The 17541-nt window shown below is 26.1% G+C and overlaps 2 protein-coding genes across 3 annotated transcripts in view; both read left to right on the forward strand.

Moving 5' to 3' along the window:
• LOC149893772 (LIM zinc-binding domain-containing Nebulette-like) overlaps positions 1–17541 on the forward strand; it is a 320034-nt gene that overhangs the window by 132263 nt on the left and 170230 nt on the right. The window lies entirely within an intron of this gene.
• LOC149893778 (NACHT, LRR and PYD domains-containing protein 3-like) overlaps positions 1–17541 on the forward strand; it is a 51524-nt gene that overhangs the window by 10963 nt on the left and 23020 nt on the right. The window contains exon 4 of one of the 2 annotated variants that reach the window (XM_090076366.1): positions 10565–10618. In XM_090076366.1, coding sequence (XP_089932492.1) covers positions 10565–10618 — 54 coding nt within the window. Of the gene's footprint in view, positions 1–10564; positions 10619–11118; positions 13098–17541 lie in introns of those variants that run through there. The other variant, XM_090076367.1, reaches the window with a different exon arrangement.

The raw sequence follows: 17541 nt of genomic DNA on the forward strand, positions 1-17541 counted from the left end.
TTTATCAAATGTATAAGGTCAATACAATAATGACAACGTAAGTTAAAAATGCAAGAAATAAATAAGGTTCGCTGAAGCGTTAAACCATAAAGGTAGGGAAATGACGTCACATCTTTAGATCAGAGCTATAAATATATAACAGTATGCCATTAAGATGTTGGTGAGCAGCAGTTTAACTATGTTTCTGAACAAAGTTAGAGGCTTCTCAATCTTAGGTTTTAAGCCCAGGAAACAGGGGGGGGGGGGGAAGGGGTCAGATGTGAAGACTTCCTGTTAAGAAAGTTTAATTTTAAAAAGTAATTTGTTAAAAGTGATGATTTGGTTAATGTTAAACTAAAAGAAATTTTATTTGGAAATAATTTTGATTAGTGTTGATATTTTACTTTTAATTGCTGTACTTTTTCTTTTTTTACTATACTCAATAGGGTGACCAAAAAAAAAATTTTTAACAAATCAAAAAGTGTCCCCTGGCTTTTGATTTGTAAAACTTATGAAGAAAAAAGTCAGTGATCATTATTTTTATCAGACCCACTTAATATTTTTTTTGTTTAATATTTTTATTGTTTTTAAGATGAAATAATGGCAAATATTGCAAAAATATGACAGCGGATACTTTTCACATATTACATCTATATTCAAATTAACTATCAAGATATTAAATCCTTACAATTATAGTGCAGTGGTTATTTATATAGAAAACAGAGAAACTTATAAAAATTATTAACATTTAAAATCACTTTTTGATTAAAATTTTTTAAAAATTTCCTGGACCTAATTTTGTTTCAAATAACTCCGGCTCTGCAATCGTGTCCAACCACAAATGCTGAAGCTTCAGTAACAAGTGTAATATTCTTTCAATATTTTGGCTGTGACACTCATGTCTTAACTTAAGTGAATTTTCAATAATTTCAAGTATTTTATCTTCTTCAAACAGTCTCAAACCCAGTGGAATTCCTCATCATCTTCTTTGTCATGAAAACTTTCTATGAGGCCTTTCAAATGCAAAACTTTATTAACTGCTTTCCTTCTGATCTTTTCATCCTTGTTGGCTAACATTCCACAATATTTTCACCATGAACCAAATAACTGTTATTATCTATAACTTTATAACAAATGTTCTTAGGATTGGAATCAGGTAATCTATAGATTCTTTGAATCACATGAAATAGGTTTTTGGGCCGTCAGTTAAATGTTTATGAATCTTAATATCAAACCAACAAGGAAAGTGAACCTTTACTATAAATTTGGCAAACAGTTTTAGATTTTTAATTGGTTTGTAATAGATACATAAAGCTACGAGTTTATGCATGCTAATGTTAGCCTACAAGAATGGTTAATAGGTCCATCTTCTAAAAAGGTCATCATTTATGGTTCCTGTGATTACACCCCAACAGGTGCGATAAGCATAGTACTGGTCAGTCGATAAAAAATCAGTTACTTTATTGTCTAGTATAACAAATTTTGCATTTGGAATTGGCCTAAACTTAACAACACCCCGTTTGGACACATTGCCACTCATCTGTGAGGCAATAGCTGCAGATAATTTATCTGGCCCTTTGGTAGTTCCATCAATTTTCATAAAACTATGCCTTAAAGGTAACTCATTTAGATGCAAAATGCAAATATCCTACAGTAATGGAACTCCCAGAAACATTTCCAAGTATCTAATGGAACCACAAGAATAACTAATATTGACATTGGTTCTATCTGCCTTTGCTTAATTCAGTCTTGTTTGAAGCTCTGTTCCCTGCAGTGTTTTGAATATTCCATGAGCTACATCTATTCCCCTTGCGCTTTTTGGTGTGATGTGATCAAGGTAAAAGTCATCTGAAAAAAGAAATTTCTAATAACATTGATGTTATACTCACCTCATGAAACTTGAAATCTTCATCTATCATTTTTAATAGAAATTTCTTTTCGATTTCTGCTAGTTTCTTGTGGTCTTTTTGATACACATCAAATAGTTGATTTGCCTCTTCTATAAAACCTGCTGCATCTGTTTCATATTTTTGTCCTGTTTTCTATTTGACATAGTTCACAAATTTATAAAATTTTTCAATGTAACTGCTGAGCTCTGTTTTAATTCCAATGATAGATATTAGATAAGCATTATAATTTAGCCATAGATTGAATAGTTCTACACTAACATCTCTCTGAACACTGTCTTTTCTATAGTCTTCAAATTAAAAAAATCTTTCAAGCCTTTGCTTTAAAGTGGGAAATATTCCTTATGGATATTTTTCTAAGGGTTTAAAGCATTCATCCACAATGTATTTGTTTGATTTATTTGCTGGTTTTGTTGCAGAAATTGCTAAATATGTTAAAATGATGATAATTATTTAACTATATATTTGAAAAACAACCAAATAGATGTTAAATGAGTCAATATTTGGAAAAAAAGTCAATTTGTTTTTTGTAAATAACTTTTTAAATAAAAGTGTTACATTCTGCATCTTTTAGTGTAGAACCTATGCACATTGAAAAAATATGAAGCACTTTATGAAGAATTTAAGGATTTTTAACCAAAGAAATTTGACAATTTTTTTAGGTCTTTTACATAACCTCAATTGAGTTGGCTTAAACTTGTAACCACATGGTTTTTTTATGATAAATAATGTTGCATCAAGAGCTAAGTAATTAGAGGGGATATTTTTTGTTTTTAGGTTTTTGCCCACCCTAATACTCAATAGATGAAAATATAAAGCTTTTATTTCCTATAGATGGACATTTTGAATTTTTAAATATTCTAGATTTTCTACAAGTATTGTATTTGATTCTGAGATGATTCCGAAATTTGATTTAAATGAAGGTAATTTTAGGCTATCAGAAAAGAATATGCTTCAAATTCATTTTTGTTTTGAACTAAAATTAAGTTGTTAGTATAAAATGCAGCTGTTACTCATTGTTGAACTAAGACATTTTTTAGTATACTCATCGTTGAACTAAGACATTTTTTAGTGTAATTTTACACAATGTAAAAACTTATAATTGAATTTAATCTCAGTTTTTTTTCATATATCTCTTAAAGTTTTAAATCTAAATTTTAATACAGTTGCTGATTTTCATAAAAAATTTATTCTTTAGGATTAAGTTTTTTTTAATTATAATTGTATAATTGTTTTGATTTTCTCATCAACCATTAAAAGCATTAATTCAATTCATCAAAGCATACTTATTACCAGGAAAATTAAAAGTATTTCACAGCATATAAATTCATCCTATTCTTCGATATCCATAGTCTGTCAATTGGTTACTTGTTTTAGACTTTCTTGAGAGAGTTGGCTTAAACTGGTAACAAAATGATTTTTTTATGATAAATCTTCATGTTGCATCAAGAGCTAAGTATTTAGAGAGGATGCATTTTTATTTTTAGGTTTCGGCCCACCCTAAAACTCAATAGTTGAAAATATAAAGCTTTTATTAACAATAACTGGACATTTTGAATTTTTGAATATTTTAGTTTTTCTCCTAGTATCTATTTGATTCTAGAGTTGCATGAAAAGTTATTATTATTATTATTATTATTATTATTATTATTATTATTATTATTATTATTATTATTATTGTTATTATTATTATTATTATTATTATTATTATTATTATTATTATTATTGTTATTATTATTATTGTTATTTTTATTGTTTCTGTTATTATTTTTATTATAATTAAAGTTATTATTATTGATATAATTATTTTTATTGTTAACATTATTATTATTGTTAATATTATTATTATTGTTGTTATTATTATTATTATTATTATTATTATTATTATTATTATTATTATTATTATTATTATTGTTATTATTATTATTATTATTATTATTATTATTGTGATAATTATTATTACTGTGATAATTATTATTATTGTTTATGTTATTATCATGATTATTATTATTTATATTATTATTATTATTATTATTATTATTATTATTATTATTATTATTATTAATATTTTTATTATTATGATTATTATTATTATTATTATTATTATTATTATTATTATTATTATTATTATTATTATTATTATTATTATTATTATTATTATTATTATTATTATTATCATTGTTATTATTATTATCATTGTTATTATTATTATCATATTTGTTTTTAATATTATTGTTATTTCTATTTTTATTATTATTCTTACTAACATTATTATTATTATTGCACAAAAAATATTATCAAAAGTTTTAATATGTAAAGGAAAATTTTAATATTCTAAAGTTTATTTCTGAAGATATTTTAAAATATAATCAGTTCATAGATGGTTGTTAATATTGATTTAAATTAAGGTGATTGCAGGCTTAAATTAAAATGATAAGTCTTTAGTTTTTCCAGTACTAAGATTAATCTGATTGTATCAAATCCAGCTCTTACTCTTTGCAGAACTAACATTACTTTTGTGTTCATTTTTGTGTAATTTTACGTTAATTAAAAATCTAATCATTTCAAGTAATTTCTATTCCTTTGAAAGACAAAGCAAATAATTTTTTATGTGAAGCTTTTTCTTAGTATGAAAATTCTTGCCTTTCTCTCATCATTTGCAAAATTGAGGAAATCATAACTGTATAATTTGTTCTATAATGTTAGTCTCAAAGTTATTTATTTAGTTGCATTTCTTTTAAAGTTTTAATCTGCAAATTTTTAAATGTTGAATAAGTTAAAGTTTTCAAGCTTTCAATAAAATTGATTTTTAGTTATCTAATTTTAAATAATTTCAGTATGACCATTGTTCTGCTTTGCAGTTTTTTTTTCAATTCTTCTCTCATTTGAATTCTTTTCTTTATAAATTGTTTTTGATAAAAGCAGAAGCTTATGTTTTCTAGGTAAGTGTATTTGATGTCATTGAGTAGCGTTTAGATTAATGTTTAAATAATTACAATAAATTATAATATTTTATTTGACTTCTTGATTTTCTTGAGCTTTATTACTTTATTCATTCACAAATCATATTGTCTTTAAAAGTAACTTATTCAACAAATACCTTTGAATTAATCCACATTGTTTTTAACATATAATCTAAAATTTGTTAACTCTTATATCTTTACTAAATTTATTTTACAAACAAATTTCAGCAAACTTACATATAAAACCTATACAAATCATTTATTTCATTTACAGTGGTAACAGTAAAAATTCATTTGATTCCATATCAGTTGTCAGTAATAACTCGCTAACAAATCTTTAAGTTAATCTTAATGCTGTCTGGTTTTTTCCTTTTAAGTTTATTTTGAAGTTTTTCTTCATTCTTGGGATTTGTGTACTGCCTTTTGAGACTCCAAACTCTTCACCTGACTTCCTTACTTTCTGTAACTTCAAGAATAATGTTAAAAAATGCAAGCAATCTTTATTGCTCTCTGCATTTGGTCTTTATTCCGCTCAAATAAATCTAAATCCTCTTCTTTAGTCTGTAGACTATTGTTGTTGAAAATTTGTTGAATGATGCTGGCAAGTATTGAAACTTAAATGGAGAAAACTGTTGTTTAAAGTTCTATTTAAATATTCTTACTCTTTGTCAATAGCCAGACTGCCTTCATCAACAGCCACTTTGCATTTATTTCTGACAAAGAAGACAAATGATTTACTTGCATTTCTACAATTTGAATTCAACTTTTCCCAGGTATATAAATCATTAAAGTAACTTTATGCTAATTTATAGGGGTCTTTATGTGGCCCATTTAAGTTAGCATAAAGTTACTTTGCTACACTAGGAGATTTATGTAACTCATTTCAGAGGTATTGAAAATTACTTAGGTGCTTTTGCATCTTAAATATCCCTTCATTATCAAATAATACATCCATTGTCATATTAATGGTATTATCTGGGCAAGTTTCTCACCTAAGACTGTCTTGCTTTGCATCTGCATCATATATGATGTTATTATGTTTTTTCGTGACACAGCTATGAAGTTCTATCTACGAATGTAAGAAAGTGTTAGAAAAAAGCAGATTTTCCAATTAGGCAACAGACATTGTATGACTGCATCTTCCTAATCAAGCTTGTGATTAGCTTCTGCTGAGAATATGCATAACAATAGTTATGTGGCTCACCACAAGATGCATAAAGCCCTGTAGCATGTTTTAATATAAGAAATTGCCATTTTATTTTGTTTTATGCAGCATAAACAGTTTGTTCAACTATAATATGATTTGGTTGTCATACTTCTTACAATGGATTTGTTTTAAATTTTTACAAAATTCACACCTGGCATATACTACATATCTTTTTTAATTGCATAATTTTGGAATCCAAATACTAATAAATTCAGTAAACTCACAGCAGCATATTTAGTGGGACGGGGCAAATATTGATTTTAGGAAAATTAATATTTTGAATACATATGGTTAACAGGTTCTGTTTGAAATATAATATACTCTTTTTGTTTAGAAAATAAATAAATAGAAAATTGTATCATTAATTTACATTTTAAAATATTTTTAACAAAAAAATGCATGTTTTACAGATGTAGATTTGAATGTGTTTTTTTACAGATGTAATTCTGAATATGTTTTTTTATGCTTTTGTCAAAAAAAACTTTTTTTAAACATACTTTCCTTCGTGTTAGCAAATTAGAATTTCTTAAAAATGTAAAAAAAAAAAAAAAAGAATACAATCAGTATAACAATGTAAAAAGTACTACAGTGGCATTATAATTTGTTGTATTTTTTTTTATATAGCATATCAAAATATTAGCAAATAAATTTATGATACAAATTTATGACATAGCATACTATAATTAGCAAATGAATATAATTATTGTATTTATTTTATATATGAAATATTTCAATTAAGATTTCTGTAAAAAAATATCATTTGAATACAGTCAGTTAAAAATTGGTTATATAGTTACACAAAGTTATTATCTTTTTTGTGATGTTGCTATCAGAAAAGCAATTGAATTTTGCTATTTATAAATTAATGTTTTGTCAAACAAAGTTTCATGCTAATCATGATAAAAAAACAAAGACAATGTAAAAGGTCATTAAAATTAACATATTAATTTTACAATTTCAATAGGATTAAAACTATAATCCACTGGATATATGGTATATTGTATGCTAATCAAGTTGTGTCATTTTACAACTGCAAAATCACCAACCTTTAGTACTTTATCAGGTGCAGGCTATTTGTAAATGCACTGCTATGTCATTGAGACTTTCACATATCATTAAAATGAGCTGTTAAAGAGAATTGGTAATTATCAGGTTACTTTGACCTGTTGTAACTAATTGCTTAAAATGATCTATTTATCTCATTTGAGGATTTGAGGCTGAAATAACAAATCATGTTGTTTTTTATTGATTAGTTTAATTCCTCTTTTTCTGAAAATAAACAAAAAGCCTGCACATAGCTTAAATATGCAAATTCTCAAAACAATTTAAAAGTGGTGAATTTGAAAACCACTATCATACCTTGTATAAGCATTTTATTGCATTTAGTACTTCAGGGTTTTTAGTAATCAGGAAACACTTTCATATTTTGCTGAACAAATTTTCAAGCTTTAAGTAAATTGATAGCTATAAAGTATCTCAAATTATGCGAGCTATTAATATGCTTTAAGTTTTTTTTAATGTCTCATGAAAGTACATTTGGTCTTTAACTTTTAAGTCTTGTATTGTAATTTTATATTAAGCTGTTTTAGTAATATGTATCTTTGAAGGTGTGTGTGTGTGTGTGTGTGTGTGTGTGTGTGTGTGTGTGTGTGTGTGTGTGTGTGTGTGTATGTATGTATGTGTATGTATCACCATTTTAGTTTATTATTTTCTAAGGTTTGAACAACCCTTCTACTATATCAGCAGCTGTATTCCAGAACAAAAGTATTGCTCCAGATTCCCCTCAAGATATTTTTCTTTTACATAAATGTTTTTTTTTTTTTTTACTATTTTGATTTCAATTAAGCCATACATAGCCTGTTTAAAATGTAACTCCATTACTCTGTTCTTGATTATTGTGCCAAAATAAGATACTTAGTAGTTTTAGTGTTTTAGTATTAATGGATTATTAGATATGCACAGTTAATTAAATCCTTTTAAACTTTAATGAAAAACAGTGTATTAAGTGAGTTGGTGAAAAACCAATCCTGGGATAGAGTTAGAGTTAGGGTAAGTGTAAACACAGTAATTGTTTTGTGTTCACTCAGTTAAAATATCTTCCTCATTACTTGATCAATTTGATTTTAACTCCATAATTTCATGTTTTTTATTTTGTAACCTCCTTTATATTCCTAATATTTATGAGTCATAGCTTATTGTATTGCTTATAACATTTTTACAAATACTAACTAAATTATAGAATAAACCATGAATAACTCTATATGTCTGGCCATTGAAATAATGCAAAGAGTTCAAAAAGATTGTATTTTCTTACTTTAAAGTTTCAGTCCCCAAAATTCATTATTTTTTCAAACTAAGAAAAAGATTTCTTCTCTAATATATCATTTCAATATCTTTCCTTCTGATTTTTCTAAATGGAGATCTTTCTAACCTTGCACTATTTTACAAGGTTAAGATGGATTTTCTTGAGTGACTTTTATTTTACAGCAAATTTTTTTGCGCAACAGTATTTTATATAGACCATACTTTTCAGAAAAGTCTAAAAATATTTAGTGTTAAGTATTTGTGTTATTTTGTAAAATATATTGCATTTTGTACTCTAAAGGAATGTTAGTTTATTGTCACATTTGCGATAGAATTTTGAGCCAACAACAAATACAACAAATTTTTGTTGTTATTGAGTTAGATTTTTAGTAATATGCTAAATAATTGAAAAAATATTTTCAAAAATTCTAAAGAGAGTTTCTTGGTATAAGTCTGAAAAAAGACAAATTTTAAAAATTTCAAAGTCATGTGAGAGATACATTTAAATTAAATCATAATTTGAACTGACCAAACAGAGATAGAAAAGATTGTTTTTATTTGATATAGTTAATTAGCTGCATTTAATCAAGAAATTCATTTTTAACACTCCTGTAATATTATGTCTCTAACTCTTCTGTCCATACCAGCATATCACAAGGCTGACTGAAACAGTGCTTTCATCCCTTATCAGGTTTATCTATTTCTTCTTATGTCAGAAATCTTTTTCATTTTTAGTCAGGTATCCTACTCAAAGTTCAACTCAGTTACTACATCAATTGCTCTTCAACTGAGTGAAGTTGTAAAAATGTTGCTCTCAATGCTAGGAATTTTAACATTTGGTTAACAATGTCTTTAGATTTTCACCATATAATAATTTTTGAATTAAGATAATGTTCTGCAAAATTTTTCTTATGGCAAGCTGGGCTACAAAAATGTTCATTAAAGACATTTGTTTATTAATAATTTAATTTAAGTATAACATGCAGCATAATCAAAAGCCTATTTACATTATGTAGAAATTATATATGCAAATTTACATAATGTAGAAATTATATGTGTAAAAATCAGGAAAATAAGAGAGGTGCCCCACAAAGTTTTCTTGAAGTTGGTTTAAAAATATAATGATCTGACCATATTACATCTATTTTCAAATTAACTATCAAGATAAAAAATTCTTACAATTGTAGTGCAGTGTTTATTTATATAGAAAACAGAGAAACATATATAAAATATTAACATTTAAAATCACTTTTTGAATTAAAATTTTTAATTAGTTTCCTGGACGTAGTTTTGTTTGATATAACTCCATCTCTGCTTCAAGTCCAACCACAGATGCTGAAGTAACACGTTTATACATCTTTCAGCATTTTGGCTGTGACACTCATGTCTTAACTTAATTGGTTTTTCAATAAATTTAACTGTTTTATCTTCTTCAATCAGTCTCAAAACTGGTGGAACTGTGTACCAATGGGAAATTGGGGTCATTTTATAATAAGACACAGCTTTGAAATTAATCTTGGGCTTTAGAAACACTCTTACAGCCAGGGTTCATTGTCACCATCACTCTCAACCCTTCCCCTTACATAATCATCTACACTTTCAAAGTCTTCAATGAGGCTTTTCAATTAGGTTTTTGGGACTGCCAGTTAAATATTGATTAATCTAATTATCAAAGCAACTAGAAAAATACACCTTCACTATATATTCGGCAAACAGCTTTAGATTTTTAGTAGGTTTGGAAATTAAAACATAATATCACAAGATTCTGCAGGTTAATGTTAGCCAACAAGAATGATTTAGTAAAAGCAGTATACAAGATAAATAGATTTAGATTTGATGAGAGTGATGGAAAAGTTTTCAAGTACAAACTTATCTTTTTCAATACATTTGAAGTAAAATAGTTTATAGTAATGCTTTTTCTTTTTCTTTTTCTTTTTCTGAAAATTCTCTTAAGTTTATAAACATAGTAAAAAGATTATTAAAATTTTGTTCTTTTGTATTTATCTGATTTTTCTTTTCTATTTTCTTTTTTTCTTTTCTTTTTTTCTAAATCTGAAAGTTCTCTAAAGTTTAAAAGGATTGTACAATAGGTTCTTTAATTGTTGTTTTCCTGTATTTTGCTTTTTACAATAGAAGTTGAAGTTATTTTTTACACAAACAAAATGTTTGGATAGTTTGCTCATTTTTGATAATATACTTATTAGATAAATCATTTGAGACAAAAAGCCCTCGGAAGCCATCCATTGAAGAAAAAGAAAGTAAGTTGTTGTTAGCTGTGTATAATTTATTTGGCAATTACAACATGTTATTGATTGAATATTTTTTGAATATCTTTAAACATAAAATCATTGTTATCATCATTATATTATAACATTATTTATAATATAAAATTTTTAGTTTTAATGGATCTATTATAATATTTTTAAACATTGTTATTACTATTGTCATTACTATTGCTGTTATTTTTATTATTGTTGTTTTAATGTTATTACTGTTACTGTTAAAATGTTTTTTTATTAATGTTGTTATTTTCATTATTGTTCATATTATTATTACTATATTTATTATTGTTATTACTATTGTTATTATTATTATTTATTATTATCATTATTATTTCTTCTTACTATTGTTGTTATTGTTGTTGTTGTTGTTATTTTTTTTTTATTATCATTGCTACTATTTTTTTTATTATTTTTAAACTTTTTAATATTTTTAATGCATTTATTATTTTTAATAATAACTAAAGTAAAAAAATAAAGAATAAACAAATATTTTTTAAATGTAAAGCTAATATAAAATAATTAATTTATGTAAAACACAATAGAATAAAAATGTTCTTTCTAAACTTAATTACAAAAAATGTTTATCAATTAAAATTTTATTTTGGCATAAATTTAACAATTTGACAGCCTAAATAATACCAGTAAGCAATCATCTGTAAATTTTGTGATTATGGTATAAAGCATTTGACATGATGTTTATAATAAATAGAATCATTTTCTCTTTAAAATCATACAAGTGTGATTTAATTGATCACCTGAAATTGACAAGTCATACATTAGAGTCTGAAAATAAGTTTCCAACTCCAGTTATCCAATTAGTAACAAAAATGATTTTTTCATAAATTTGAAATAAAGAAAGGTTTTTGTTTTGGTTTTGAATTGTTATGCTGATTTTTTTTTCTTTTTGCTGATTTCACTTTTTTTTTTAAACTCATTTTATTGTCCAATGAATTATTTATTAGTTGTCTATTGCCTTTGAAACTATTAAATGAACTGCACTAGAAGCTCCTACTACAATCTTCTTTTATATAGCTTCATTTTTTTTTTATATAATGCTATGATAAATAGTTAATATAGGAATAAGTTTATGGCACTCATGATACTTGAGCCCAAAGCTGGGAACCCTCTCTTTGTTTTCTTGGTATCTCTCTTGTCAGAAAAGGTACAACTTGTGTCAGGAATTCGAGATGATTGAGGACTACATGTACTTAAGACTCTGTATCATGCAGTGCAAGAATTATCAATCTCTAGAAGTTTTTTCAAGACCACCACCATTTGAGACAGTTTTTTAGAGATTTCAGTTACAGAGAGGGCTGAAAAACAATCATTCAAGACTGCATCTGAGATGGTTAATAATTTGGCCTGTGTTAATGACTGTGATTTGGTGTTGCTCTCATACAGAATTCATATTCAATTCATATTCAATATTCAATTCTCTCATACAGAACAAAAAGAGTACCTTTTGCAACTTGTGGAAAAACACTGGAGTGAATTTGCAAAGTTAAATCATAGCAATCTTCTAAGCAAAACATCTGATGGGATGATATGTTATTATCAAGACATTAGAAATTTTCCAAACTGTAATACTGAGCATAACCAAACAAAGTATTATCCATTTGTAATTTTGTGCTATTATTTTTGTATTTGTTTCTTGGTACTGAATACTCATGCAACATTTTATCCAATTGTAATTTTGTATTTTTAGTTAATGCCATGGACACAATGAATTGACAATTCAGCCTGGTTATGATTTAATGTTTTTGTATTTACAGGATTTTTGCTTTGATTGTATCTCAAACTCCGGTGGGGGATAAATAGAAAAACATATTTGAGTTCTAATGATAAAAAGTTCTTTAATGATGAAATACAATCAACAGTAGGATAATGACTGATTTGTAGAAAGTTTCAGAAGATTATCACACATTGAATGCAATTTTCATTGATTTTTTGGCATTGGTTTGCAAGAAATTCATAAACCTTTGGGGACCCCTAAATGTCAATTAATGTAAAAATAAAAAAATGAGTATGTGCAACATTTTTCAAAAAAATAAGGTTTTCTTGCTTATTTTAGGCCATAGCAGTTGTTAAGGGTCTGTTTAACATTTAAAATCTTCCAAAAGTTCATTTCATCATAAGGTGAGAAGGTTTCTATCAAAAGTGACAAAATTAATTTCTTATTTTAGTTAGAATGGAATAAAACTTGATTCTAAATGAGTCTAAAAAAAATTAATGTGAATAATTAAACTGAATAAATGAAATCTTTTTACATTTTTAATGAATTTGTATATTATTTAATCCAAAGTTTATATATAAAGGTATTTTTGAATATATTCAGTTTCTTTCCAAGAAAGCACATCTGTTAGTGGTGATTATTCAATGATGTGGGTTGTTTCATAGATGCATATTTTAGTGCAATTTTATTGAGAGAGATGTTTTTTGGAAAAAGTTTTGATTTGTATGTTTATTTTAATTTTAATAAATTTACTTTTTTTAATGTATTCAAGATATGAAAACATAAAGCTTTAATTAACTATAAATGGACATCAGTGATATTGATCTTATGAATGTTTATAGGTTCAATACATTAGGTTTTTTTTTCCTAGTATTGAATTTTATTCTTGCATGGTTTTAAAAATTGATTTTAATGGAGATTGTAGGCTATGACAAATGACAATGCATTAGTTTTACCAGTACTAAAATTAAGCTGATTTTTGTGAATTAAATTTTTGAAAATGAAAAAAAAATTAAATTTATATTTGTACTGTTTTTAATTGTTATAAACAGGTTGATGGGATCTTTTATTTTATTCATTTTGTTTGATGTTTTTTTTCATAGTTGTTATAGTTACACACACTAATTGGCCTCCTTTGAAAATAATTTTATAAAGGGTATAAAATACCTTTCTTTTTAAAATACAGTAAAACTATAATCTTCACAGCTTACTGTTACTTGTTCTCATCACAGTTCAATTAAAAAGTTGAAACAAACTATAATAGGTTGTTATTAACAAAGCATTTTCAGGAAGAACTTTTACAACTTTACAATTTTTTGAACATTTCAAATCTCCTTTTTGTCTCTGATTCAACTTATAGCTCAATATTTTTTGTATCAGCAGTATTTCATGGCTTTCAAGTAGTGACAGATACAATATTTTTAGTGACTTAATTTTTAAAGTTAAAATGTTTTCATTTTACCAATTCTCATCATTTTTTAAAGAGCATAGTTGAATCTATGTAAACAAAAATGTTCTAAGTCATAAAAACTATTTAATGACTTAGAACGTTTTTGTTTACATCGATTCAATTTGAGCGTTGTTTTTTTATTGACACAGTTTTAACAATGCTATAGTTGAAACAGTTATAAATAATATACACAAACGCATTTGTTAATGATGCATACAAATAATTATTAAAAAAGTTCTAATTACTAAAAAAAGTATTTGTTTTTAATTATGATTATTATTCTTTTTATTAAAATTATTATTGTTGTTGTGTTGTTGCTAATGTTGTTACTAATTTTGTTATTGTTATTCTCATAATTGTTGTTATTGGTATTATCATATATATAATATTAGCATTACTTCTATTATCATTACTATTATTATTTCTATATTTATTGTTTTTACTATTATTATTATTATTATTATTATTATTATTATTATTATTATTATTATTATTATTATTATTATTATTATTATTATTATTATTATTATTAGTATTATTATTATTAGTATTATTATTATTATTATTATTAGTATTATTATTATTAGTATTATTAGTATTATTATTATTATTATTATTAGTATTATTATTATTAGTATTATTAGTATTATTATTATTATTATTATTATTATTATTATTATTATTATTATTATTATTATTATTATTATTATTATTATTATTAGTATTATTATTATTATTATTATTATTATTATTATTATTATTATTATTATTATTATCATTGTTATTATTATTATTATTATTATTATTATTATTATTATTATTATTATTATTATTATTATTATTATTATTATTAATACTTTTACAATTACTATTTTTATTACTATTTTTATTATCATTGTTGGTATTATTTTTATTATTTCTTGTATTTTTAATATTTTAATGCATTTATTATTTTTATTAATGAGTAAAGTAAAAAATTATAGAATAAAAAAATTTTTCTTAAATGTAAAACTAATATAAAGTAATTGTTTATAAAATACAACAAATTCAGAAGGTTTTTTCTTAACTTAAGTACAAAAAATGTTTATCTTATAAAAATTTTATTATTGACATAAGTTTAACAATTTGACAGCTGAAATAATATTAGCAAACAGTCATCTGAAAGTTTTATGATAATGCTATAAAACCTTTGACATTATGATGGTTATAATAAATACAATCATTCTCTCTTTAAAATTGTACAAGTGTGGTTTAGTTGATTACCTGAGAATTGACCAGTCATACATTAGAGTCTGAAAATAAGTTTCTATCTCCAGTTAATCAAATTCAAAAATGATTTTCTTAAATTTTTTTGAAAATGAACCAATTAATGATAGCTTTTTTTTTTTTTTTTTTTTTTTGTTGTATTGTTTTGATAGCTGACAATGATTTTTTTTTATGATTGGCAACAAAAAACTAATTCAGCATGCTGTAAATGCTTCGGCCGAAGCCGAAGCCGAAATTTCTGCGTCAGCAATTTTTTACTTTTCCTGTTTCGGCCGAAATTTCGGTTCAAACCACAACCGAAATGAACCGAAACTTTTATAAGATTTTTTTTAAAAGTCTAGATAACTTTTTTTTAATTTAGAGTGGGATCATGACGATTTCCTAATTTTAATCGTTTGTTAGTAAATCAATTTTTAATTATAACAATTGTAGAAATTTTAATTGAAGTCACGTTACATAATTGATTCAAGTTACTATTCTCAAATCATTCTTTAAATAAGTTAACATTTAAGTTAAGTAACCAAAATCAATAATTTAATCAAAGTTTCTCAGTGCTAAATTTTACAATGGAAAATAATCGAAAGAAAAGCTATTTGTGGAATCATTTTACCGTAACAGCCAGTGATTCCAAATACGCAACTTGCAACATCTGCAATTTGAAAATATCTCGTGGATCCCACAATCCAAAACTTCAATCACTTAGCGGACTTTCATCACATTTAAGAAGTCGGCATCCACAGCTTACTCTGAAAAATCTCCTAACTGAAAAAGCAATACTCACAACTACCGACAATCCTGAAAATATACCAACTTCAGATCAGCTTGAGCCTCTTACAATTAAAAAAAGAACAATACCTTTATTTGACATCAGATCAAAACGCCAGAGGACTGAGATGCTGCAATTTACAATGCCTGGCTGGGTTGACAATATCTCAAAAATTGATTCAAATTCCGAAGAAGGTCTTAAGTTTCATAGATCTATATTTGTAATGATTATCCTCGACTTACAGCCTTGGTCAATTGTGAATAATCCGGGATTTTTACGCCATCATGCAGTTTTTACACCACACTTTGACATTGGAAGTGAGAAATACTACCTAAGCATGCTCAATCCAACCTATGAAAAGATTAAGCTTGCAACGAAAGTTATCCTTAACGAAAAAAATGCTGAAACTATCTCCATCTCTCTGGACGCTTGGTCATCCTTTCATCATAAGTACTTGGGCATGATGGCACACTTCATTTCAGACAAATGGGAGCGGATCAAGTTCTGCCTGTCATGTTCCAAGTTTGATGAAAAACATACTGCTTCAAACATTTTTCAAAGACTTGAGAATGTTGTGAAAGAGTGGGAGCTAAAGGACAAGATCACATTCTGCTTAAGAGACAATGCTGCAAATATAAAAGCAGCTTTCAAAGAACCACAGTGTGTTTACAAGTCTGCTGGGTGTCTAAATCATTCACTTCAACTAGTGATTAAAAAAGAACTTTTTTCACTTCAGAGTGCTGTAAACTTGATAGAAAAATGTCGAAAGCTTTGCACTCATGCTTCTTTTTCAAATTCCTTCTTTGCTGAGCTTTACAAACAACAAGAGGTTCAAATGATTAATTTTGACAGGCTCGGACTCAAAAATGATGTCCCAACACGCTGGAATTCAACATATTACATGCTTGAAAGAATTCTGTACTTGAAATCAGCAATTGCTACCACGCTGCTAATCCGTCCTTCCAGCGGCATTGAGTTCACTGTACAGGATTGGAACCTGTGTGAAAAGCTGGTACACATCTTAGCGATTTTCGAAGAAGCCACCAAATTGCTCTCTGGAAAGGATGCTTACATCAGTGCATGTATTCCAATTGTGACAACTATCCTGAAATCATTCGAAGTTCCCTCTGATGACAAAGAAGTGATTGGCATGAAAAATGCTTTAAAGAAAGCAATGGAGGCACGTTTTTTTGATTTAGAGACCATTGATCATTTTGCAATAGCAACACTTCTTGATCCCAGATACAAGCACCACTTCTTTAGATCCCAAGAAGCCTTTCAAGCTGCAAAAAAACAAGTTCTTTTGGAATTAGACAGTTCCATTTTGAGCCAAAATGAAACTACTCCTGTGATGAAAACTAAGTCTATTGAGAACACTGGGTTTTCTTCAATGATGCAAAATATAATTGCACAGTCACAAAATGCAAGGTCCAAAAATCCAACTTCCAAATTAGCAAAGGAAGTTTTAAACGAGTACTTAGAAAGCCCAACATCTTCATGCTGTTTAGAGTTTTGGAAAGAGTATGAAGAAAAAACAACATTAAAAGCAAAGTTTGGTTTGGCAAAAATGGCAAAGAGATTCCTTACACCTCCACCAACATCTACCGAAGTTGAAAGGTTGTTTTCAACTGCTGGAGACATTCTTTCAAATGAAAGAAACAGACTTTTGCCAGAAAACATGGAAA

This window comes from Hydra viridissima, unplaced genomic scaffold, assembly GCF_058129835.1.
Source record: "Hydra viridissima isolate aposymbiotic clone 2 unplaced genomic scaffold, HvirCarnegie_v1 scaffold_1, whole genome shotgun sequence".
NCBI lineage: Eukaryota > Metazoa > Cnidaria > Hydrozoa > Anthoathecata > Hydridae > Hydra > Hydra viridissima.